The sequence below is a fragment of the Barbus barbus genome, assembly GCF_936440315.1.
Source record: "Barbus barbus genome assembly, chromosome: 32".
NCBI classification, from domain to species: Eukaryota; Metazoa; Chordata; class Actinopteri; order Cypriniformes; family Cyprinidae; genus Barbus; species Barbus barbus.
This window is the reverse complement of record NC_136760.1, coordinates 7,198,203-7,224,327: the sequence shown is the minus strand read 5'-3', so window position 1 is coordinate 7,224,327 and position 26,125 is coordinate 7,198,203. Positions and strand designations below refer to the sequence as shown.

General features: G+C 38.6%; 2 protein-coding genes across 3 annotated transcripts; both read right to left on the bottom strand.

The window, feature by feature from the left end:
- Positions 1 to 698: 698 nt before the first annotated feature.
- Positions 699 to 10,875, bottom strand: LOC306851895 (TOM1-like protein 2). Of its 2 annotated transcripts, XM_079388387.1 has the most exons (15): positions 10,790 to 10,875; positions 10,113 to 10,197; positions 9,667 to 9,745; positions 9,406 to 9,555; positions 7,889 to 8,023; positions 7,562 to 7,729; positions 7,351 to 7,467; positions 7,075 to 7,208; positions 6,050 to 6,098; positions 3,859 to 4,024; positions 3,643 to 3,757; positions 2,831 to 2,903; positions 2,158 to 2,217; positions 1,682 to 1,715; positions 699 to 1,208 (listed from the first exon to the last, which is right to left on the bottom strand). In XM_079388387.1, the coding sequence occupies exons 1-15, from the start codon at positions 10,839 to 10,841 to the stop codon at positions 1,054 to 1,056; spliced, it is 1,572 nt and encodes a 523-aa protein (XP_079244513.1). In that variant the 5' UTR covers positions 10,842 to 10,875; the 3' UTR covers positions 699 to 1,053. The 2 variants fall into 2 exon arrangements, with proteins under 2 accessions (XP_079244513.1, XP_079244514.1); XM_079388388.1 differs by lacking the exons at positions 699 to 1,208; positions 1,682 to 1,715; positions 2,158 to 2,217 and adding an exon at positions 2,472 to 2,651.
- Positions 10,876 to 11,183: 308 nt separating this feature from the next.
- LOC306852780 (ATP synthase mitochondrial F1 complex assembly factor 2-like) lies at positions 11,184 to 13,546 on the bottom strand. The gene is made up of 8 exons (XM_079389855.1): positions 13,275 to 13,546; positions 13,141 to 13,185; positions 12,869 to 13,017; positions 12,420 to 12,517; positions 12,184 to 12,264; positions 11,939 to 12,051; positions 11,711 to 11,826; positions 11,184 to 11,616 (listed from the first exon to the last, which is right to left on the bottom strand). The coding sequence occupies exons 1-8, from the start codon at positions 13,408 to 13,410 to the stop codon at positions 11,479 to 11,481; spliced, it is 876 nt and encodes a 291-aa protein (XP_079245981.1). The 5' UTR covers positions 13,411 to 13,546; the 3' UTR covers positions 11,184 to 11,478.
- Positions 13,547 to 26,125: the final 12,579 nt, after the last annotated feature.

Below are 26,125 nucleotides of genomic sequence, written 5' to 3'. Positions count from 1 at the left end.
AAAATATAAAACAGGTTTATAGACTGATACTTTTCTGATATCTGGACTAAATTTTAAGGGGTTTAGAAAAATATAAAGAGATGGTTCAATATATTGGTAAAGAATACAATTTATGAGAATTGGAATTGGAACTGGAATTGCTCAGTTCTACCTCAGCTGTAGCCTGACATGCAAAAAATAAACACATTAGAATAACTTTTAAAATGGATTGAACACACGGAGCACTTTTTCCGTGAGCGGGAAAAGAAAACCCGGAGTGGATCCAGAGCGGAGTGATTACAGAACGCTTCGAGAGGAACATGCTTTCACTCCACTCCAGGCTTTGATCACATCCCCCTCAGCAGGCTGAATACACCTCATCTTTCCTTAATTTAAGACCTATTCAAACTGAAATTAAGACATTTATTACACTATTTGAGAAATGTAAGCCTATTTACGGCCTTAAAATTGTGAAAAGTGAATTTAAGACATTAAGGACAGGCGGAACCCTGCAATTGACGGAAATCCGTCATAGACTCGTTGCAATTAACGGAAATCCGTCGTAGCGACGGAGATCTTTAATCCCTGAAATCATCAGGTAAATAAAACAAACAAAAAAAACAATTATTAGCTCCCTTTTCAGATAATTGAGGAAAGAGAAATTGGATTATCTAGCTGTTGCATGCAGGACCACAGTGAACACAAAGTTAGACATGGATAGATCTGGTAGTAGACTTTACAAGAACCTCCTTGCTTTACACCACAAATATCAATTAAAAAAAAGACATTGAACTCTCGAACCCACAAGGAACGGTAATGCTTTTAGAGGGAGTTATGAGTGGATCTTTACCAAGTTTTCATTCCATTGAAAATACTGTACGAGTATGAAAATGTCCATTATGAAAATATCTAGATCATGAAACAGTTTTGATTACTTCAGCTGTGGTAGTGTTGATTGTGCCGGAGAAGCAGGAAGCAGGAGAGAAAGAGGAGACACCGATAAAGCTGCAAAGCGACTGACCCATCACTGCCACATGAGCAGTGCTGGGCCGCCCCAGAGGATCTGACACTTATCTACAAGGCAAAGACAGAGTCCTCGGACCTGCCTGCCTTTTTACTCGCGTTTGCAGAAGCGCCGGCGGCAGCAGAAAGCTCGTCACTCGGGGGTGTCGGCAGCATGGGCACCATCTCTGCTGCTTTGGCTCTTTCCTCCAGAAACTTGTCAAACTCTGGAAGAAAGTTTTCATGGGGCATTTAATTGCTGGGACTATGAACAGATAGACACTACCGTTCAAAAGTTTGAGGTTGGTTTTTAATGCTTTTTTAAAGAAGGCTCTTATGTTTGCTAAGGCTGCATTTATTTTATTAAAAAAATACAGTAAAACGGTAACATTGTTTAATTACAATTTCAAATTTTTATATATTTTAAAATGTAATTCCTGTTATGTCAAAGCTGAATTTTCAGTGTTGTATCATCATACAGAAAACTATTTAATATGCTAATTTGCTGCTTAAGAAACGATTTTAAGAAACGAAATTAAAGAAAATATTTTTGTGAAAGCCATGATGGAAACCGAATTCGTCCATCAGTAGTCTTTACTGTCATCTAATTTCTTTAAAAACAAAAACAACAAAACCTACCAAAAAACAAACTTGACCTCAAACTTCTGAACAGTAGCATAAATCAAATAATTCTTCATACCTTCACTTGTCACACCCTCTTCTCCATCTCCTTTCTGAAGGGTAAAAGATTTCAGTGCATGAAGGCTTGCACAAAAAGGAACGCACCATTTTTTGCAACCACATCAAACATGATAATTTTTTCTCTTCAAATGACCTATTCTTGATTTAACTAAATGACATTACCCAAAACATCCAAAAGAGTAATTAGTATAGAAAATAAAAGCGTTAAAAGCATATCAAGCAAGAGTCTATTCACTACGCACTCAGGGTATATTTTAATAAATTAAAACAATTGTAAGAATATCCCAGAAAAGTAAGAAATGCAGCAAAACCATACAAGGAGAGTCGTTAGTGACCCCAAAAAGAGGATAAAGGGCAATCCGCCAAGAACAAAAAGGCAAACAAAAAGAAATATGTGGTAACAAGGGCATATTTCTTTTCAGAAAAATGGGTTATGAAAAAAATGAAATAAAAATAAACGAAAGGAAATCTCACCACATCAGTACAGAGCCACTGCTCAATGTCATCCATGACAGAGGATTGGTCAAGAGCTGCCTATGGGCCCAAACCATGGGCCGGAGCAAAGCAAATGATAAATAAAATAATAATCCCAAGAAAACAAACAAACAAACAAATGACAAAAAAAAACAAAAAAACAATAAGACTTCAACATAAAAGTCTTAATCAAACCAATATTAGCAATCTACCCCCATATGGAGACATAGTAATAAATCAAACACTCACAGAGCGTCACCGCACATTACTGCAATTCAAGACTCTTTTGAGCTGCACCCACTGAATAATATCAGTAACTAATATATAAAAATAAAAGTATAATCTGAACTCTTACTTCCAGAATTAGTTTCTTTTAACTCAAATGTATGCGTGTCACCTTCTGAGCAAAGTTTCAAAGTCACATCTTTCTCACTTACTACTTTGGAGTTTTTGGCACACTACGTACATTGCTGTGTATGTAATCTTGGTATCCTCTGAAAAAAAACCACAATTCATATGCCTTTTCAACCACTCCAAAATAAGTACCTCAATATCCAGCTCTATGATGCCTCTTTGACATTAAAGCAATGATTCCAAATGCACATATACTGATGAAAAAGGCAAGAAACTGTCCTAAAATAAAAATACACACAGAGAGTCAAAGAAAACTCACCCCAGTGTGTTGTTGTCTGACATCCAAAGTTGGGGCCACTCCACTTGAAGCCTTTGTGTCTTCGAATGGTGCGCTGATAGTACAAAATGAGCAAGCTAATATAATACAATATCATATCAATTAAATTGCATCATAATATTAGTGAATGATGCCTCTACTACACCTTTACTGCATAATAAATATCTGCAATTTTTTTGTTTCACATAGCTTGATTTAGTATTTTACATAAAAAGGGTAAATAAAATACTTTAAAAATTTAATGTAAAACAAACAAAAATAAATAAATGAATGAATGAATGAATGAATAAACGAATGACAGACACTAATTTGGCATAAAATCTAACCCTTTTTAAATTTCTAAATGGAAACATTTGTAAATGAAAGGAATAATCACAGAGTATCCCTTTAAGAACAGTGTGCAATAACTGATACAATTTTGTCCAGTTTGGAGATAGCTTTATGTATCTTACAATGCAAGAGTACAGGGACCTCCAAAATGGATGCTTCAAAAACCACACAAAGTGAAGACGACAGGATTCCACATGGTCAAAGTTTATAAATAAATGTCTTCCAGGTGGTAGAAGTCTGCCTTATGGGTTCTAACTATAGGTGTAAAAAAAAAAAAAAAAAAAAAAAAACTAATATTTATAACTTTTTAAGCTACAAAGCATCGCTTACGGCCAACTGTCATAAACTGATGATCTGTCGGAAGTGATGGTTTATAAAAAATAAAATAAAATTTATGACACAGTGAGGCATCTTACTCTATTATACATAAGCTATTAGTTACATGAAATAGATTGGTTTCATACTTCTTCCTCTCAGGTATGGTGCCAGTCCTGGTCTGGGCAAATGTGTCAAAGTCATCTTGGGGTTGACAGGTAGTCAAAGAGCTCAAAGTGCCACTCACACTGTCAGAACCGACATCTGAAAAGCAATGGTATTCTCTCATTAGTACAAACAAGAGAGCTTCCCACTTGATATCTAAAATGTAAAAAACATTGCGGGTTCTAATGTACCAGACTCACCCAAACCAGCCAGTCTGGAGGAGAGTGTGACTGGAGAGGCGGAGCGAATCGGAGCCACAGAGGGAGGCAAGCTGGACGGAGGAGTAGCACTGATCCTGGGGCTGACCACTGCTGGTGACCCTGGACCCAGATCAATCAGGTTATCTTCTGTCGCCTCATTCAGGACCTGTGGATACGCAACACCATTTCACATAGACGCACATTGATTATGAACACTTTAGGCGATAAGATTATTTATTTGCTATGTTAGCTTTACACCATGAACATTTTCAAACTGGTTTACATGCAGTACTTTTTTTTTTTTTACATACTTTAAAAAGAGAGACTCTGCAGTCAGTTATATAAGGTTAATAGGAGTTAAGATGAATGGTTGGGATGTGGTATACACATTGTTTTCACCGGTTTCACCAACTCTTTTGTATCTGTATCTCAGGGTACACTAGAATTGATGAAAAAGGTGAAGTTTTCAGACTGTACAGGAACATCGACTATTATAGTGGGCACAAGAGGAATGGCTAATGGATATTCTCAGGCTAATTGTTATTAAATGTGTGAATGTTTCTCATAGCATTTTTAAGTGGCAAAGAAACAAAAGGTTATGTTTCTGTACTCCCTCAGATTCTCATTCAAAAGCACATTAAAACATGCTGTCAAAAATAACTATTTGTTAATGTCTTGGCACAGTTACACACACTTATGTCAAGTAATATAAAAGGGTTCAAATTCAAAAAAGCACATCAATAATAATAATACACATTGTTAAAAATGTGTTTTGTCAGAAGGAATAACACAATGATAATACACGTGGATGACCTGGACTACATGTCCTTATCCTATTCCCCCCTCTTTCCACATAACTTTCAGTTCCTTCTATACCATCTTGTGTAGGGAGAAAATGAAGGAATTCAGATTCTGTGACAGTAAATTACAGTACACTAGATTTAAAATGTATTCACGGATCTCGCTGTTCATTGTACTTTACACCACATGAGTAAATTCTAATTTAATCTAACAGTTGTAATTGAACAGAAAAAGCACAAAATACATTACCACTCAATTTTGGAAGATTTTTAAAAATGTTTTTAAAAGAAAACCAAGGCTGCATTTATTTGATCAAAAATACAGTAAAGTTATTAGTACTGTTTTTTTATTTTAATATATTTTAAAAATGTAATTTATTCCTGTGATGGCAACCTGATTTTTTGCTGAATTTTCAGCAGCCATTACACAATTATCACATGATTCTTGAGACATCATTTTAATATTCTTGATTTATCAGTACTGAATATTAACAGTTATGCTGCTTATTTTTTATTTTTTTTTGATAAATATAAAATTCAAAACAACTGCATATTTTTTGGGTAATAGTTTAAAATTCTTTACTAACACTTTTGATCAATTTAATGCATCCTTGATGAAAAAAAAGTATTCAGTTCATTTCCTTCATTCATTCATTCATTCAAAAATCGTCCTGACCCCAAACTTTTGAATGGTAATGTATGTGTCTAATGCAGTCCTGGAAATTACTACAATAGCCTAAAAAATATAGCTGTATATGTGCTGATAAGATCATATATCAATTACATGAAATGCATTGTTACTACTGTAAATACCCATGTAGCCTATTTTATTTGAAGCAGTGCATGAACTAGTCCTAGTGCAAGCAGATGGAAAGGGTGCAGGCAAAAGTCACAGACTGTGGGACAGGCATTCTACATGCTAGTGGAGGTTCATTGTCAAGACATGCCGGATGCAACACAGGAAGATGTACCAGCCAATACTGACATAACATTCTTTAGCATTTGCATGTCAAAGTAAACAATGAGATTAGATTACTTTCATACTTGCCTCCCTCAGCTAGCAATACCAAAAAATAAAAATAGGAAAAACAAAATCACAAAACCGACCAAACCACACAATAATAACACCAACATGCAATCACATCAGTTGATAACCACACAATGAAGTTTGCATCTCAAAGCAAACGTACCACGCATTCTCAGAGCATATTTTAGAGCAAAAAGCAAGCAATGAGAGGAAGAGGAAATTATATGAGTGACTCCGAGATGTGCTGTTGGTATGAACAATTTACCTTACATGTGTTTGGGGGAAAATAAACCACACACCTTGATGATGAAATTGATGCTACGACAGATAAAAGAATAACTCTCTTAACGAAGACACAACCCACCCCATTGTTTACGCCTTGAGCAGTTCGGCCAGATCGGAATCTCTCGTATCTAAAAAAAAAAAAAAAAAAAGCATGAAAAGTAAGCAACCAGAATAAATACAACTTATTACACCTTACTCTCACTTAAAACAGCCATTTTTTTTTTAAACCAAGCATTAAAGGAATAGTTGTGGTCCGTATAGTGAGGAACATGAGAAGAAACATATTTTGCTTTAAACAGGTTGTTTTTTAAAATCGGTACATGAAATAAAGCTGCTCTTAATTTTTACTGATGACTGCAGCGTTAATAATTTTAATTATAGGCCTATAATTCATTGTATAAATTAACAGACCTGTTTAAAAAACCTTTTTAAAAACCTTTTCAATAAGGAGTAAGTTAATAGCCTAATCTTTTATTATCCTCACAGCACGTCAAATTAATTGTAATTTAATAATAAAAGTAAACTAATAATAATAATAGGCCTAATAATAAGAAGAATGTAACAGGTCTACATTAATTGGAAATACCAAATCCTCTTAATATTGCCAATTTTATGTTTTTGACAATATCTCTGGCTATCGTTGATATGTGATACAATGAAACTCAGCACGGGGAGGTTATCACAGGGCCCCCCCACAGTGTGTGCCTTGCGTGCCCGTCCGCTACGCCGTTATGCAAGCCATGTGGTAGAACAAACCTCATCGGTTCTCGTGTGCTTCCGATTACCATATTTAATATGCGCTATGTACGTGTGTTGATCATTGTTTAGATGTAAAGAAAAAGCATAAATTAAAACTGTTCAATTAATTTAACTGCACTATGCATATGGATTCAGTTTAAAATGCCATTATAACCTTTCGGGACTTCTTGGAAGTTTTGGGTATCTGGCTTTCCAATGGAAGGCCAGAAATCTCTCAGGTTTCATTAAAAATCATCTTAAATTGTGCTTCAAAGATTAACATTAGGGTAAGAAAATTTGAAAATTTTCTTTTTTGTGATGAATATCTCTTTAAAGAAAAGGTCAATTCATTGTTCTTGCTCACACCTATCATATCGTAGGAAGATGTTGTTGAGGTCGTCGTTGACGTGCAGGAGCTCCTCTGTGACTTCCTCATTGGACACACGTGAGATGAGCTCAACTATCCTCTGCTGCATGGCCCTGCACGTTCTGTTTAACTCCTTAAAAACAAAGGAAGCAAAATATGTAACGTTGAATAATAAAACTGGTCAACGTGATGCACCAACACTCCCTCTAGTGGCCTTCAGTAGCTCTTTCAAGCAAGTAAACAAAAAAAAAAAAAAAAAAATCTGAATGAGAAACCTGCATAAGCTCATGATCGGATGGATCCTCTTGACCGGGAACCATCTCAGTCAACATCTCCGACATCACCTTAGTGTTCCCACGCACAATGTCGAGCTCACTGCGCAGCTTGCAAATCTAATCAATGATATTGTATTAAATCATTATGCAATCTATGAAAAATGTTGATCTATCCCATTTAAAAGAATAAAGGAAGGAGGTTCTACAGTACCTGTTCAGGGGAAGGGTTGATAGGCCCAGACATGTGCAGATTGGGCATCTGTGGGGAAGTGTGGGTCACAGGGGCAGAGAAAGGAGGAGCGGAGGCAGGGTGAGGCTGTGGCTTGGGCTGGACTGGGGCGTTATATTTCTGCTGGTCCAACTCTGGAGCACTTTGCAGCTGTTATCAACAGAGCAAGACAATGAACGAAAGTGCAGTGATAAAGAGGGAAGGTAAAGCGATAAAGTTAACTAAATGATAAGGGGCATAATATTTTAATGGGAGCTGCCATAACCTGTGTAATAAACAAAGCATAACATATCTGACGTCAACACCTACCCGTTGTGGTGTGTGAATGGGGGACAAGGTCTCCAAGTCAGATTGAGGAAACTCTATACCCTTCCTCTTCATTTCTTCGTAGACGTGGACTACTCCAGTCAAATCTGGACTACTCCTGAAGGCATCTGCCCATGCCTGATGTATAGAGTACATGCAAACTTTACGTATGCTTTGAAATCTTGTAATTTAAGATGCATTAGAATAGCTATTAAAGCACACTGCAGTACAACCTCTTAGATCTCTACTTCAACATTTAAAACCTTGTTCAAGGGATAGTTCACCCAAAAATGAAAAATCTGTCATATTTATTAACACAAAAGATATTACTTTGAATAATATGGATTAAAAAATAAAGTATGGAAAAAAATAAAAAATAAAAAATAAAATCCTACCCACATAGGTTACCCACATTCTTTAACATGTAGCACAGGTATATTTGTAACAATAGTCAAAAATACATTGTATGGATCAAAATAATCGATTTTTCTTTTATGCCAAAAATCATTATGATAATAAGTAAAGATCATGTTCCATGAAGATATTTTGTAATTTCCTACTGTAAATATACCTAAACTTCATTTTTCATTAGTAATATGCATTGCTAAGGACTTCATTTAGACAGCTTTAAAGGCGATTTTCTCAATATTTAGATTTTTTTGCACCCTCAGATTTTCAAATAGTTGTATCTTGCCCAAATACTGGCCTATCCTAACAAACCATGCATCAATGGAAAGCTTACTTATTTAGCTTTTAGATGATTTATAAATCTCAATTTGGAAAAATTGACCCTTAGACTGGTTTTGTGGTTTGTAAAAATTTGTGAAATTCGTAGAGGCTCTGAACAACATTAGGGTTAGAGCAAGATTTTAAGATAATCTGAAAGACGTCTCTCACCAAAGCTGCATTTATTTAGTCAAAAATACAGTAAAACATTAATATTGTGGAGCATTATTACGATATAAAATAACTGTTTATACGTTCATATTTTAAAATGTAATTTCTTCCTGTGATGGCAAAGCTCTTTTTTAACAGCTATTACATAATGTATCATTCTAAAACACTGCTTTGACGCTCAAGACGCATTTTGACTTTTAAAAGATAGTGTTGGTACTACAATCAGGTGACTGTTTTAAATAATGTAGTTTGAATGTCAAACAAAAATGCAAAGCACAAACTCTACTTGCCTAGTTCTCTTTGGACAAGCCATTCTAGACATGTTATTAATTTCATAATGAGAAATTTCTAGCATCACATTAGATGCAAGGTCATCTGAGCCAAACCTAGTAACCTGAGCCACTAGACTGTAATGAGCACAACTTCAGTGCCAAAGTGAAACACCCAGATCTCCTTGACTACAGAGCATCAGGTAACCAGCCTCATGATGCACCTCCTAACTCTCTCTATCATGCCCTTCTTTTTGAAACGCATCGTGTCATAAATTTCCTTCTCCCATGTTGTGTTTAAACAACAAAACAACAATATTTTCTTAATAAACAATCAAAACATCCAGTTCATACCTGTATCAAAGCTAGTACTTTGTCCTGCACTATAGCAGGTGGGTTATTTTTAGGAGATATGATTTTCACCAAAACGCCATCAATGAAGTCCCGGGTTGTGATGAGCGCATGGAAGCGGTAACCACAGTTCTTTACACATGTCTCAAGAACCTGAACACATTATGGAAAATCAAAATGAAAAGGACAATCTAAAAAAAAAAAAGTAATTATTAGATGTTAGTAAGACTGCCAAGAGAATTGTTCCCATTGCACGTCTCTCACCGTCAGTGTAAGCATCACCTCCCTGTAGTTTTTATTCCCATTAAGCCTCTTCTTCACAGCTCTTATAGCATCCTTAGGCCTATAAATAAGATAAATAACTAAATAACACATCCATACAGCTAAAAAGCAATCTATTATGAAGTTACAATGACAACAAGCAAGCTTTGCCTGGTTCCATAAATAACACATTGTGATGACTATTCAATTTATGTAACGCCCTGGACTTGCAATGGATTTGAATGGCCACAGAATGACCGATGGCATGATCATTCAGCCATACAATTAAACATTATTAACATGAAAGCATGTGCAACTATAACAATGACAGCATCTTCTGGATTTGAACAATGTTTGTAGGTTTCCTAAGGTTGGTGTAATATATCAAAACAGAGGCTACTTAATTCAACCTGTTAAATGCAATAAATCATGCATCTTTCATGTCTCACCCATCTTCTGTTTCATTGATTATGTCACATATTTCCATATTCAAGGCCCAGTCTTCACTTTGTAGTGAGCCATCTGTGGCCCTTTCTGGGAAAGATAAAAAAAAAAAAAAAAACTGATAAGAAAGTCGATTACTGCCTTTCACTAATAAGAGAATCTGATATAACATCGGCACAGATGACGTTACACTGGACTGCAAACCGCTGCGCAGTATGTGCTTGCATGCTGGTTATCTTCCAAAGCAAGCCGTCAGTTTCCTTTTATAAGTCAGTGTCCATTTATAAGAGTTGAACAATAGTATGAATCATTTACACTCATTAACGTTACCTCAAGCTTTTGCTATGAAACTGGGTGTGAGAGATAAACGCAGTGTCCACTGGCTAGCAGGCTAATACCAGCTGGTAAATGAAAGTAGTATTTCAGCTTACTTAAAAGCGCTTCGCCTCCCTTTAATCGGTTATTTAATTCATTAAGTAAATTACTATTTTAAGACGCACATATTGAGAGGAAATGTTAACTGTAAGTTAGACCAGCTAGCATGAATGAGCATTAGCTGTTAGCTAGCTAACTGATAACTTTCCATATGTTGAGTTTCTACACAGCGGCTTAGCTAAATGCATCGCTTTAGGCGTTAACTTGTTAAAACATCATATAATTTCTACAAAAAAAAAAAACATACCAATGCACAGTCCCACCGGAGTACTATATGGGTTTCCCAGCAAGAACTCCATCTTGTCAACATAACCAACGACTAACAGTCAATGTGACAGTAAACACTCAAGCCCCGCCTATGGACGACTCCCATTGGTCGCGTGATTCAGGGCAGCAAAGCTATTGGCCGAACCTGCAGTCAGTTATTGAAATGACACGCCAACTAATTAAAGGGACAGCAGTGATTCCACTGACGTGACTTTGGTTTATATATAATATTACTAATGGTTATGTATCAGATTGCCCTTTCGTACTATGCACTTAAAAACATATGTTTTTTTAAAGTGTGACTTTGGCTTTAAGGGAACCGCTTGGAAAAACATGAGACTGGATTAGTACAAATAAATGAGATGACTCAGTCAGACGTGCACATGATTACAATTTAACAATCTTTTTTTCCCCCAACATATTAGCTAAACAGTTTCAAAGCTTTGACATTAAAATACTGGTATTTTGCATTTACGGTCTTTCCATTTGGCAGCTGTTGAAACTAATAATACATATCATGACCTTAGACATCTATATTATTGCTCAAAACATAACTAAAGAGCAACAGCATTGTAACTGGTATCACTGCAACTTGCTGTAAAAAGAAAAAAGGACAGAGATAACAAAAATTATAATTTTTCAGTCTCAAACAGTGCCCTTTTGGCCTTATCAGTCCTGTAAAATTTTTCTCTTGACAGTTGTGCTTTCAGAAGACAGATGCACAAACATTACACCAGCAGCTGTTCGTGCTCGCAACTCATACAAGTCATAATCATGGACCCATTCCACATTTCCCCATTGCTGGATCTAAAACAGAACAGAACATAAAGAACAGTCATTATTAATATGGGCAAAAAGCACTAAGTACTAAACAGCTGGAACAAACTAAAAGCTACCAAACCTGGTATTCTTCCTCAAGTCTGGACAGAAGAACCGCTTGTTCCACGCTTAGGTGTCTGTCAATCAACCCAAAAGACAAGACCAGTGATTTCAGCTGAGCGATCACATACTCAAGTCCTGCAGAAACAAAAAACCTGCACTGTTCAAACAGGCCTATTCTCATAAGATGCAAAATCTTATGTAAAAATGTCAATTTACATAAGATGCATAAGCACCACAGTATCTTTACCTGTCAGAGACCAAAAATTGTAGGAATTAAGGTGTTGATGAAATGTCTCCTTAGTCTCTTCTGGGATTTGAGGGCCCATTATACTGGTGGATGAGCCAATTACTACATTGTACCTAAAATTCACAAGATGTTCATATGCGTCATTAATTTTGATGGTTATATATTATGGCTGTTACATATTCTAGCTAAAAAGTGATATTATGTGATATCACTTATATTAAGTGAATTAATCTAGCCAAAAATACCTTTGTTCTATCCAGTTCATTACAGGGTCCCATTCATTTAGCTGAAGTTCTACAAGACCTGGAGGTTCTTCTACTCTGTAACTACAACAAAGGTGATTCAGTGATTTAATGAAAACACACTATAAACAAATGTACTTAGGAAATGTAATACCATTCACCTTTACTGCCATTACAAGATAATGTTATATAAATCTTGGTTTAATTAATTAAATGCCATTAAGTGAACCTCAAAATACCAGATTGTGTCAGTCTCCAAAAACTTTAGAGCCGCTGAGATCATTTGTTCCTTCGTCCTTTGCGTTGGGTTATCAAGCGCTGTGTTGCAAAGGGTGGTCTGTATAGACAGAAATAAGTCCTATTAGCATATGCACAATCTGAGTCAAATCATGTAATTTTTTATACATATAAGGCTTTACATAAAATCAGGATGCTAATGTTTATAATATCTTAATGCTTTATAGTCACATTAAGCAGAATAGAGCTGGATGATAATATAGTTCACATTTTGTGACTGTAGAAGCAATTAAACAGTAAAGATCTGAGATATGGTAGGCATCGCATGCTGCATGTATGCAGATAATGTTGGATGCATCTATGTAGAACTTTAAAAATGCTGCTGGGTGATAACACAGTTAATATACACACAATGTAAGAACTCTAACTTTATTTAATCGTAATGGCCTACAAAGTGCATGGTGTAAAACTTCAGCGTGTCCTTCTGAAAGTCCCACTCTGTTGCAACAGCTATGGCAAGAGCTTCATTGGGCACCGTGAACAGCTTTCCCCCTGGAGTCTTCAGCTTTCGCTTGTCAAGGTTTATTTCATACAACCCCCCTGTAGACAACACAAAAAACTATTTTCAAACAGACATAACTTTTTGTTTTGTTAAATACATGTTTCTTTTTGAAGTTGCAGATGTGTGTTGCTATATGGGTATCCACACTGAATGATGCTCACCTTCACCTTGAGATATCGAGACGTTCTCGTAGAACTTCTTTCTCTCTGCGAAATGTAATATAAAGATCAAGAGATCAAGCATCAATACATTAGATTTGTCCTTCTATAACGTTACTCTTCTGTAATGATCTTACCTGTTGTGGCACTGGCATATCTTGCCTTTTGAAGGTGTGTTGATAAAATAGGAACATGCTGCCCTTGAGGAAAAGAAAATGGCCAAATGACCTGACCAAACTGCCTGTGATACCTACAGATATTCCGTAACATCATATACTTAGAACGCTATGTATTCCTAATAATGTAAGAGTACTGAAGCATTTAGTCAAGGTAAGAAAGCGGGATCAGGTCAATTTAGATCAAATGCAGCTAACTCGACAAATCATCGTTCATATAACAGTAAGAATATGAAAACACAAGTATTAAGTATAAACAAGGTTAACTCAATTATTAAAGAGCAAATAAATACTCTGACAAGAGATGTCACAGCATGCAGCAACGTGAAACCAAAGCGTGAAGCTGATGACTGTGACCTACACACGGATCGTAAAAGACCATTCATAATAAAAGTCCTTACAGCTTCACCTGTAAACTACTGGAATTTCAAACGTAGGATTTTCAACGTTTGCCAACTTTCATACAAATACATATATATGCAAATATTTTGTCCCTTTCCATATAATCGAATTTAGTAACTTCTTATGTCATTATTTCTTTTGTTTATGTTTTCTTATTTGTTTCATTTTTATTGATTTGTAATATATTTTTATTTTTATTTTTTAGATTATCTTAGAATTTAAAAGACCGCCTTTTTAAAATATAAATTTATGATGTTAGGTTAGAAAAATGAAAAATAGAAAAATGAGTCACTGTTTCGAAGCGCTCGAAACACTACACGCTGGTGACCCCTGCTGGTCATAAATGCAACAAAAACTCATGCTGAACGTGCATAAAAACCGATTTCACAAACCCATTCCAAATGTTTTATTAACCTGTTAGCCAACACCCCCCCTTTTGGGCCTCACAGCTGAAAATTATCTACCTAAATTAAAATGGTAACAGTTCCTTACAATAATGTGCTACACACACAATTTTCTTTGGAAAGAAGACACTCTAGGTTTTACTATCCATCATCCAGAGTTGATAATGCTCAAAAAGATAAAAATTTATAGATACTGAAGTGCCTTGAAAAATGTTTTACCACACTGAATTTTTTTTTTTTATTATTTTTTTTAGAAAGTGAAAACCTGTCATGTTAGACAGATTTTAAAAAGCCAGGGATTTTTTTGCCCTTTACAGGAAAAAAAAAATAATATTTTAAAATATATAAAAATAGAAATCTGTTGTTTAAAATTGCAATAATATGTCACAATACTACTGTTTTTACTGCTTTTTTTTTTTAATCAAACGCAGCCTTGGTGAGCATAAGTGACTTCTTTCAAAAACAAAATGATTTCTCCAACCCAAAACTTTTGAACCGTAGTGTATACATATTTGACAAATAAAGACAATATAAAAAAAAATTCGTTTTAAGTAATAGTTTTAAAGTGATTTATTGTTCTGCTGAACTAGCCATATTTCAGCATGAGGTGTCCTATGTGAATACCAGAGGATCAAATGTTTGGCAGAGGACATTTAGAAAGTGAAAACCTGTCATGTTAGATTTTAAAAAGCCAACACACTCCCTTTACAGGAATATTCAACAATAACAACATTCTTCAGTGAGGATTATGAGATTTTCTGAGGCGAAAATAGGATACTGATGAAGATACTAATGGCACTGGCTTTATTCTTAGAATACAATACTTCATCTGATAGAAGATTAGGAGAAAAGAAATCAGGGCATGTTCGCAATTGCAAAAGATACATAAGTATTTAGGAATGTTTTCTTTGTTTGCAAAAGTAGGTCTGGATTAAGGTTCAAATCAATAAAGCATTGTATAACATTTCTGGAGCACGTCAAAATGAACCCACTTTGCAGTTTAGATAAGCAGGTTTCTCACTTTGCTGTAGGAGTGAGACGTGAGGTGCACACGGAAATGCATCCATCACAACAGCTATTTATGTCATTAGAAATTCCTGTAACATTCTCGTCAAACACTGTTGTCTTGTTCCTTGAACTAGACATCATACTTAATAGCCTGCGTTGTGTAATTTATGTTTGTGGTATTTATTTTTTAATTTTCTTGGTGGTGCCTGGATTCTACATTTACATTCAGAGATACACAGCACGTAGAAGTATCACAGTAGCTTTGAATTGTACTGGTTAGTTGGGTTAAAATGGAAATTTGTATATCCTAAATATGTTATATATGGAACACGTGTTAATTATTTATATACAAAGTGACATGAATTCAGGTGACCTCAATGCATTCTGGGGAGAGAGCAATGCAAACACAGACTGCTGGTATATGAGATGAACACTGAAAAACAATATCTGTAAAAATAGGGCACAATGTGTATTTATATAAAATAATTTTCCACATTGCTTTTTTATTTTACTTGTATTTTGAATTTGGCACTTTTACAGATTTGCATTGTGGATGATGATTTTTCCCTCAGTCTGAGTACACAGCCTGGCCAAAAACACTTTCAAATACTTACGATTCTATTTTTCTATTCTATTTTAAGTTTTATTTTTGTTATTTCTGACATTATAGGTTCTGTATAGTGCTTTATACAATACATATTCACATTAATCAACAGGAAAATAACAGTTTTAATGTTGCAAAATTCAACAATTGTGAAAACAAAGCTGCATACAAGGCATTCATGTTATTATTCAGCTCAAGTCAGTTCAATGTTGATTCGGTGTAGTTCAATAACAGTGTCAATGTTAGTCAAAGTTAGTTTCAATGTCCAGCTCAATTCAGTTCAAATTTTGTTTTCATCCTATAATGTCAGCACAGTTAAATCAATAATATTACTGAATATAAGGTATATTTGTCTTTTAAACTCAAACCGAGCAAGTCAGTTGACAGTTGTGAGCAACCAAAACTTCAGGTGATAGTATTAGAGAAAAGGCTTGATTCATGTTAATCCCGTGGCAGAAACAGAGAAACAAATAGAGACATAATTAGCGTAGCTGCTGTTCCATCTAAGCGAAAATGATTTGTTCAACCCAAGCTAAAGAATAATAGTAATGTACATTTGATCAGATATAACTGCAGTACAAGATAATAAGAAGCATTATGTGAATGCTTGGCTAAACAGAGAGAGTGTGACTGAACCCCGAACATTATCAGGAAGGCTATTCCAGAGTTTGGGAGCCAAATGTGAAAAAGCTCTACCTCCTTTAATGGACTTAGTGAGGCCTGAAACCTGACTGAGATTCTTCATAGAGATAATTTTTTGCAAGTAGGAACACAATTGAGCAGACACAACATTTTCTAAAATTGTAGACATAAACGGAAGATTTGAAATGGGTCTGTAATTTGCCAGTTCATTTGAATCTAGTTGTGGTTTCTTAATAAGAGGCTTAATAACCGCCAGCTTGAATGGTTTTGGGACGTGACCTAAAGATAACGATGAGTTAATAATATTAAGAAGCGGTTCTTCTGCTACAGGTAACAACACTTTCAGTAGTTTAGCGGGTACAGGATCTAATAAACATGTTGTTGGTTTAGATGCACTGATAAGTTTATTTAGCTCTTCCTGTCCTATAGTTGTAAAGCACTGCAGTTTTTCTTTGAGTGCGATGAATGAAGCTGAAATACTAGACACAGTAGAATCTACATTTGATATTGTATTTCTGATGTTATCTATTTTATCAGTAAAGAAATTCATAAAGTCATTACTATTAAACTGTGAGGAAATATTTAGATCGGGTGGCGTGTGTTTATTTGTTAATCTAGCCACTGTGCTAAATAAGAACCTTGGATTGTTTTGGTTATTATCTATGAGTTTGCGGATATGCTCTGCCCTGGCAGCTTTTAGAGCCTGTCTATAGCTGGACATACTGTTTTTCCACGCAATTCTAAAAACTTCTAAGTTAGTTTTTCTCCATTTGCGCTCAAGATTACGAGTTTCTTTCTTGAGAGAATGGGTATAACTGTTGTACCATGGCGCAGTACGTTTTTCTCGAACCTTTTTCAATTTGAGGGGGGCAACAGCTGCTAATGTATTAGAGAAGATAGTGTCCATGTTGCTAGTCATTTCGTCTAGTTCATGTGTATTTATGGGTACACAGAGCAGTTGAGATAAATCAGGCAGGTTATTTGTGAATCTGTCTTTGGTGGCTGGAACAATAGTTCTGCCCGGACGATAACACAGAGCCATATAATTAATATCCGTAATACGCAGCATGCACGATACAAGGAAATGATCAGTAACATCAACACTTTGAGGTACGATATCTATATCGGTAAGATCAATTCCATGCGATATAATTAAATCTAGCGTATGATTAAAATGATGAGTGGGCCCGGTGACGTTTTGCTTGAGTTTATTAGGTCAGTAAACGAGTCCTAACGCATCATTTGTATTATCAACTTGAATGTTAAAATCTCTGACAATTAGCACTTTATCAACATTGACGAATAGATCTGAGAGGAAATCCGCTAATTCTTTTAGAAAATCTGTATATGGCCCTGGCGGTCTATACACAGTAGCCAGAGCAAGAGACAGGAGATATTTCTTTTGCATATCTAACACATAAGCAGAACTTTGTTTTCTGTTTTCTGAGTAACATTGAGAATAATCACTATATATTGTTGCCACATCGCCACCATGGTCAGTCTGACGGGGCTCATGTTTATAACAGTAGCTTGGTGGAGTAGACTCATTTAGACCAAAATATTAATTTGGTTTAAGCCAGGCTGTTACAGAAGTAGGACAGAGGCAAGAGAGATGGTTACGTTAGTTTATTGAACAACAGTATGGAGGGTGCAGGAGATGGCAGGTGAGTGTGGAACCGGTGGTAGCAGACAGGTGTGACGGTGGCTGAACTTGAATCTTGTCTTTTGCAGGTGGAGCGGGAATCACAGGGAACCAGAGAAGGCACACACAGCCGACCAGGAGCGGACACTCGGGAAAAGGCTGTGGTAGCTTTTAGCAGTCCTCCTTCTTATGAACGAGACCAGACATCGAGTGTTTGACGGTGTGTGTCTTTATAGGGAGAGGTGACGAGGAGCGTGACGAGGAGCAGGTGAGTGTAATCAAAACACAGGTGAGAGTGATTGCTGTGATTGTGGTGGCAGAGCCTGGCAGATCTGTGACATTAGCTCCCCCTACCGGAAGGTGCGTCCCGCACTGTAATAACTACATCGGGGACGGAACGTCCTGAAGGCCGATGCAGGTCAGGGACACAGGGGAAGCCTCCAGACTGGATCCAGGGACTCGGGAAGTCGTGGCGGATCAGGAGGCTCGGGGAGCCGCGGCGGGACTGGAGACTCGGGGAGCTGCGGCGGGACTGGAGACTCGGGAGGCCATGGCGGGACTGGAGACTCGGGAGGCCATGGCGGGTCTGGAGACTCGGGAGGCCATGGCGGGACTGGAGACTCGGGAGGCCATGGCGGGACTGGAGACTCGGGGGGCCATGGCGGGACTGGAGACTCGGGAGGCCATGGCGGGACTGGAGACTCGGGGGGACTGGAGGGACTGGAGACTCGGGAAGCCATGGCGGGACTGGAGACTCGGATGGCCATGGTGGATCAGGGAGCTGGGATGACCCTGGCGGATCAGGGAGCTTGGATGGCCATGGCGGATCAGGGAGCTTGGATGGCCATGGCGGATCAGGGAGCTTGGATGGCCATGGCGGATCAGGGAGCTTGGATGGCCCTGGCGGATCAGGGAGCTTGGATGGCCATGCCGGATCAGGGAGATTGGATGGCCCTGGCGGATCAGAGAGCTTGGATGGCCTTGGCGGATCAGGGAGCTCTGTGGCCTTGGCCTCTGGAGGAGCGGGCTCTGTGGGGCGCTCTGGAGGAGCGGGCACTGGAGGGCGCTCTGGAGGAGCGAAGCTGGACCGGTCCAGCGGAGACACAGGAGGGCGCTCTTGAAGCGTGGACTCTTGGGGGCGCTCGGGCAGCGCGGACTCCCGGGGATCGGGAACGGCACTCCTGGCCGGGGTCTGAGAACTGGATTTTCGGGATTCGGGACCGGCACTCCTGGCAGTGGCTTGAGAACTGGACTCTCGGGGTTCGGGACTGGCACTCCCGACCCATGGGCTGAGAGCTGAACTCTCGGGATTCGGGACCGGCACCCCTGGCCGTGGCTTGAGAACTGAACTCTCGGGGTTCGGGATCGGCACTCCTGGCCGTGGTCTGAGAACTGGATTCTCGGGGTTCAGGATCGGCACTCCTGGCCGTGGCTTGAAAACTGGATTCGGGATCGGCACTCCTGGCCATGGCTTGAGAACTGGATTCTCGGGGTTCGGGACCGGCACTCCTGGCCGTGGCTCGAGAGCTGGATTCTCGGGATTCGGGATCGGCACTCCTGGTCGTGACTTGAGAACTGGATTCTCGGGGTTCGGGATCGGCACTCCTGGCCGTAGTCTGGGAACTGGATTCTCGGAATTCGGGGTCGGCACTCCTGGCCGTGGTCTGGGAACTGGATTCTCGGGATTCGGGATCGGCACTCCTGGCCTTGGCTTGAGAACTGGATTCTCGGGATTCGGGATCGGCACTCTTGGCCGTAGTCTGGGAACTGGATTCTCGGGATTCGGGGTCGGTACTCCTGGCCGTGGTCTGGGAACTGGATTCTCGGGATTCGGGACCGGCACTCCTGGCCATGGCTTGAGAACTGGATTCTCAGGATTTGGGATCGGCACTCCTGGCCGTGACTTGAGAACTGGATTCTCAGGGTTCGAGATCGGCACTCCTGGCCGTGGTCTGGGAATTGGATTCTCGGGATTCGGGACCGGCACTCCTGGCCGTGGTCTGGGAACTGGATTCTCGGGATTCGGGGTCGGCACTCCTGGCCGTGATCTGGGAACTGGATTTTTGGGATTCGGGATCAGCACTCCTGGCCGAGGAGCACAGAATGCAGGTAAGTAGATAGCAGGTAAGTACCCAAAGTGTAAGTGTTACTAAGGCTGTGGTAGCTTTTAGCAGTCCTCCTTCTCATGAACGAGACCAGACATCGAGTGTTTGACGGTGTGTGTCTTTATAGGGAGAGGTGACGAGGAGCGTGACGAGGAGCAGGTGAGTGTAATCAGAACACAGGTGAGAGTGATCGCTGTGATTGTGGTGAGAGAGCCTGGCAGATCTGTGACACAGGCAGAGTACATCAAAATTATTATCTGTGATCATTTCATTTACAATAACTGCTTTGGGTGCAAGTGATCTAATGTTTAGTAGCCCAAGCTTTAAAAATATTTTTTGTTCATTTATTTTGCGTTTTTCTGGTTTAATCACGATTAGATTTTTTCTAGATCCAGCATTAAATTTATATTTTTTCCTTTCTATTCGGGGAACAGACACAGTCTGTATAGATTGACAATGCAAATACTTCTATCTTTTAAATGGGTAGAACAAAAGTCAGCATAGCAGTTATTTGAGAATTGGCTTACTAGTCAGATGGAGCGTAGCGTCCTGGAGATGTTGTCCGACAGGAGTTCCCCTCCGACTCTGCTGGGGTGCAGGCCATCAGCACGGAAAAGCCTAGGACGCTCCCAGAAAATATTCCAATTGCTAACAAAGAGCAGTTTCTGTTCTTTACACCATGACAATAACCATTCATTTAAAGCAAAAAGTCTACTGAACCTTTCGTGTCCTCGTCGATACGTGGGAAGCGGTCCTGACACTATGATCATCGTCGCAGGCGATGTGCTGCGTACCGTCTCGATCAGGCTCCTGAAGTCCCTCTTCAGTGTCTCCGTCTGCCGCAGCTTGGTGTCGTTAACCCCCATGTGCAGCACGACAGCACCGATGCTCTCGTCACCCTTCAGGATCGCGGGTATCTGCGCAGAAACATCGAGAACACCAGCACCGGGGAAACAGTGAGTGTGCACTTTACCTTCAGCTAACGTAGCACGGACGTGCCGGACGATGGAGTCTTCGACGATCACCGCATCGCGTTCTGTTTCGCGGAGTGGAGTGAAGCGGTTCCGGGTGGAGACCGGAGGCGGCGGAGGGGGAGAGGTCGTCGCCCGGGGCCTGGCTCACGTCTTCCGCTGCTGGTGCACCCAGGGTCTGTGGCGTCCCGGCACCAGAGTGAAGGACATCTGGGAAGATCGTGTCCTGGGTGCACAGGGTCTGTGCAGAGAAACACACGGAGTAGAGATGGTGGGAGTGTTAGCAGTGTGCTGTATATTTACCCCGGACTTGTGAGCATCAGCCGGGATGTTTCCAGCACGGCTCTCCGCTCTCTCAGCTGGGCCTGCTTCTCTACCAGGTCGTGGATCTGCTTCTCCACAGCCTCCAGCTCCAGCTGCACCGAATGCAGCTCGAATGTGTCCTCGCCTGCACTCAAAGGTAGACACAAATCCGCCATTTAAGCAAGTAACAGTGAAACAATAGTAATGAGTGTGAATAGAGTATTAGCAATCTAAGCGAGATTAGCGGCAGCCACGCTGCCGATGCTAACGGGCTATAAGCTAATAGCAGACTCGAGAAATCAAAATCAAAAAGTGTAGTCCTTACAGAAACCAGGAAAGTTTCCTGGTATTTAGTTGGATGTTTTGTGTTAAACAAGAGACATGAAATCAATACTGTGAGTGAATGGAACATTCCTGTTAATTCACTGAATGCAAACAGGTTCTAACAGGTAGGTAATAAAACAAATGCATTATCCATTGTATAAGAAATTGTCTCAGTCGCAGTAAACTGTATAGTTGTAAGACATGCAGAGTTCACGCCACACAACATCATACCTCAGTTCAAATGCCTCCTGTCTTGTTCATGAGAATTTATGAGTCAAAATAACACGTCTGAATTGTGGAGTCTGATTATTTACTGCTGAGAAAGAACCAGGAAGAAGCTTTTCACAATTGTTTCTCTTATCTGAGGTACTACGTTGTAAGGATTACAGAATCTCAGACACTTTGAACTTCTGAGATGGACAACACACACACAGTGCATTAACATACAGACATCTGTCTCCACATCCCACTGAGAGAAAATGCGGGAAAATGCCTCCCTCGCATATGCATAAACTCCTTTTCATCCCTTCCTTTCCATCACCCATCCTTCCCTTCACTCAGAATGATCAATAGAAGAATGTAATATTCTACATTAATGCAAGTGTTATTTACAGTCATGTTTGGTATCATTTGAATTGTCTCAGGGCGACTGGCACAATGGTCTCATTCTTATAAGAAGTAAACTAAAAGGTAATACAAATCCTAAGAGTTCAGAGACATTTTGCATACTGTAGAGGGTGGAGCCCAACACCTAGTGGTTTTCATGCAAATTACCTTCTGTCCCAAAAGGTGCCAACTTGGCTTGATTAAATTGCAAATTACAATTGTTAGTTCCTGTCTCGAGTTTGGGGGATGTTTATTCTGGTCTGAAGTACTTAAGGAGAATGTGGCAAAAGGTCAGGCGCGATTCTGTAACCAGACGCCCGTAGTGTGGTATGTCTCAATGCTCACACTATGTATTACTATAAAGTCAGGTATGCATTCTTTACTCATAGATTTATCTTTGAGAATTCGATGTTTTGTATTGATATGATTTGATCTCTTTGAATTGCTGTGGAATTGACATAATACATACAATATTTACCTGACTGATAATAAATTGTTACATTTGACCTTATTCTGTTTTACTCTGTAATTATTGACTCTAGTAGATTACGTTGCATCCTTGTTAAAGACATGAGCAACCGAATGAACGAGTAAATATAAAGTCAAGAGTTAACTAGAATAATCAAATATCAGAATAATAAATTAGAAATGGACAAGCAATCAATTTGTATTTCAAGTTAAATACGAGGTCATAAAGAAATGGAGTCAGATTAAATGATAAAATGGAGTCAGATTAAAGTTTAATTAAAATTGAAGAACTGTGCACACTGGAAAGACCGAACACGCAGGAAACCTTCATCCACCATTTGGATACCTTCCTTGGGCCGGATGGGTGGAGCCTTACAACGTGCAAGCTGTCATTCTCCTGGGCAAGCATTGCTATTCCATCCATCCTTATACAGTCATTATTTATGGGAAATGTATCAACTGCCAGACAGTCGTGTTCTAACATTTCACTAACAACATTGCCTCTTGGGCGTATCTTTAAAGAAAGTGCAACTTGCATGAGTTTGGACAATGGCCTTTTGTGCATCCAGAGTATGCAACATTGTTTAAGTAAGTAAGTAGTAATAAGTAAGTAATTATTTATTTGTCACATACATAATCATACAGAGCTTAACCAGCAGTGAAATGTAGGTATTATAGGAAGAGATACAGCTTGACATGAGGAGAGGGGGGAGAAAAAAAATAATTCACAGACTATGCTCCTTGGAGTACAGTGTGAGAACAGGAAAAACACCCCAGCAACAAAAAGCACATAGTCAATCAACAACATAGTCACACGACTGCAACAGGAGAGTAGTTTTATTTAATATAAAATACTTCATTATCCAGCTTCCTTGTTAGGAAATGCTCAAACACTGTAATGCTTGGTGCCAAGATCACGTTTCATTCTATTAACAAAATTTCTGCGTTCTCTTTTAGAATCCATTTATTAAAAGTATAAAAGCAAAGAAACAAATAAAAGACACTTTAATTGAAATTGCCATCTTGAGTCTACTTGGTCATTAGTTTATGTCCTCATTAGTTTAGTCCTGTTAAAGCTAAATAAATGTTTACTTGTCAGTATGATTTATTATTCAGGATATTCTCTTTTGTCCATTATGTAAATGTAAGGGAAAGAACTGGAAAGTTTGCTTCGCTGTATTATTTGAGCAGCATTTCTTTGTATGGCTACAGTAATTGTGACAATGCAGTGAAAGCAGGCCACCTCAAGGACCCAAATGCAAGTTCTTATTATAAAATTACAGTATAACATGGCTATTCAGAAACTAATTCTTGAAGACACGTAATTCAAAAGAGGATTTTATTGATTAGCTATAAAACATCTGGGTGATTGCTTGAATATGTATTCGTCCATGTGCACACCATGTGCAGTATTGCATATTTACAAACAGACCTCTGTCTAATGTTTACCATTAGGGTGGGTTTTTGAAAAACAGGCCGTAAACACGGAGTCATTTCTTGGACATGACAAAAGCCCTTCCTGTAACAAGAAATATTATTTAGTCTTTTTCCTTGTTTGAATGCCATAAAGTTTACATCTCCAACTACTCATCAATCTGAGAAGCACTTCTTTTTATCTTTTATGACAGCAGTCATAAATATTCATAATACTCTTTTGTGGAAACAATTTATTTGTTTGCGCGTGCGAGTCTTGCATGTAACATGGGATTATTGCTGCAGTCATTCATGTACTCAAAAGAGTCACGTACTTTCTTACCATTACGTTTTCGTGTACATATGATACGCATCTACCCCACAACCCTAATCGTTTCCATCACGTAGCATATACACGCCAAAGTCCATTTTTGCGTATCAATACCACGAGTTTTCGTTTTATTTGGGGTACTATTTATACGTACTTTCATGAGATCGGGTACTTTTTTAGGTACGACGACTACAGGGGATGGAAGTGTGTGTATGACTCGTATTTTGGCCACAAGTGACAGTTTAACGTCAAATTGCCTTAATGATGGATTTGTTTCTTATTAAACACACAGCTTTTCACTTCGCAAGTCTTTAATTGGTGGACTGGAGTCATATAGATTACTTGTAGATTATTGTAATATTTTTATTAGCTTTTTGGACTCTCATTCTGATGGCACCTATTCACTGCAGAGGATCCACTGGTGAGCAAGTAACAAAATGATACATTTCTCCAAATCTGTTCAGATGAAGAAACAAACTCATCTACATCTTGGATGACCTGAGGGTTAGTACATTTTCAGTACCTTAAATTTTCTTTTTTTTGTGAATTATTTTTCTATCAAGCTTTTTCAACTTGTAATCCATAATGTGTTTTGTTGGTATATATTAATGTATTTACTTGATTGATTGATGTTTAATAATATTTTTGACTTGAATAAAATGCTAAAAACTTTTTTCCCCCAATTTAACTAGTGAGTATGTGAGCAAACTAGCAGAATTATGGTAAGGCCAACTCATGCCATGCAATAATAATGACCGATGTCAAGCTACAAGGGTTTGACTGAATGAACTGATTTGGCAGTAAGGTACCAAAAATAATGATGAAAGTTAGATGTGTAATTCCTGGCCATTATTAATGCCTTAGTTGCACAACTGTTTTTATCCTCTAATGATTAATTGTAGAAGGTGTCATGTAGCTGTCGATCAGTTTTATTTCCCTGGACGTTTACTTTCCTATGCATATCTGTTACAGGAAACAAAAAAAGAAACTAGTTTCAATGAATTCGTTAGTTATAACACTGACACTATATACACAGAAATGTTACCTGCTCCCCTCCCTAACACTTCCCAAACAGCTATTTTAAGAGTACAATTGGATTCACAGTGACATGTGTCGGCACAGCACCAAGACAGCAATCATTAAGATAATAAATGATACTTGCTTTAATTGTGATTCTGGCAAAATATCAGCGCTGGTACTACTAGATCTTAGTGCTGCGTTTGACACTGTCGATCATAACACTTCTAGAGAGACTGGAAAACTGTGTCGGGCTTTCTGGGATGGTACTCAAATGGTTCAGGTCATACTTAGAAGGGAGAGGTTATTATGTGAGTATAAGAGAGCATAAGTCTAAGTGGACGTCCATGACATGTGGAGTCCCACAAGGCTAAGTTTTTGCACCGCTCTTGTTTAGCCTGTATATGCTCCCACTAAGGCAAATAATGATAAATAACCAAATTGCCTCTCACAGCTATGCTGATGATACCCATAGCACCATTGACTCTTTCTGCCAATGCATTGATGAAATTAACAGTTGGATGTGCTGGAGAAAACTGAAGTCATTGCATTTGGAAACACAGATGACATTC

Excerpts from the sequence above, each read along its gene's own strand:
- LOC306851895 (XM_079388387.1), bottom strand. The coding sequence starts at position 10,841 with ATGGAGTTCTTGCTGGGAAACCCATATAGTACTCCGGTGGGACTGTGC. Across the intron at positions 7,730-7,888 it reads CCATTCACACACCACAACGG|CTGCAAAGTGCTCCAGAGTT; the intron begins GTAGGTGTTGAC and ends TGTTGATAACAG. Across the intron at positions 4,025-6,049 it reads CTCAAGGCGTAAACAATGGG|GTCCTGAATGAGGCGACAGA; the intron begins GTGGGTTGTGTC and ends GCGTATCCACAG.
- LOC306852780 (XM_079389855.1), bottom strand. The coding sequence starts at position 13,410 with ATGATGTTACGGAATATCTGTAGGTATCACAGGCAGTTTGGTCAGGTC. Across the intron at positions 12,518-12,868 it reads AGTTTTACACCATGCACTTT|ACCACCCTTTGCAACACAGC; the intron begins GTAGGCCATTAC and ends CTGTCTATACAG. Across the intron at positions 11,617-11,710 it reads GACTTGAGGAAGAATACCAG|ATCCAGCAATGGGGAAATGT; the intron begins GTTTGGTAGCTT and ends GTTCTGTTTTAG.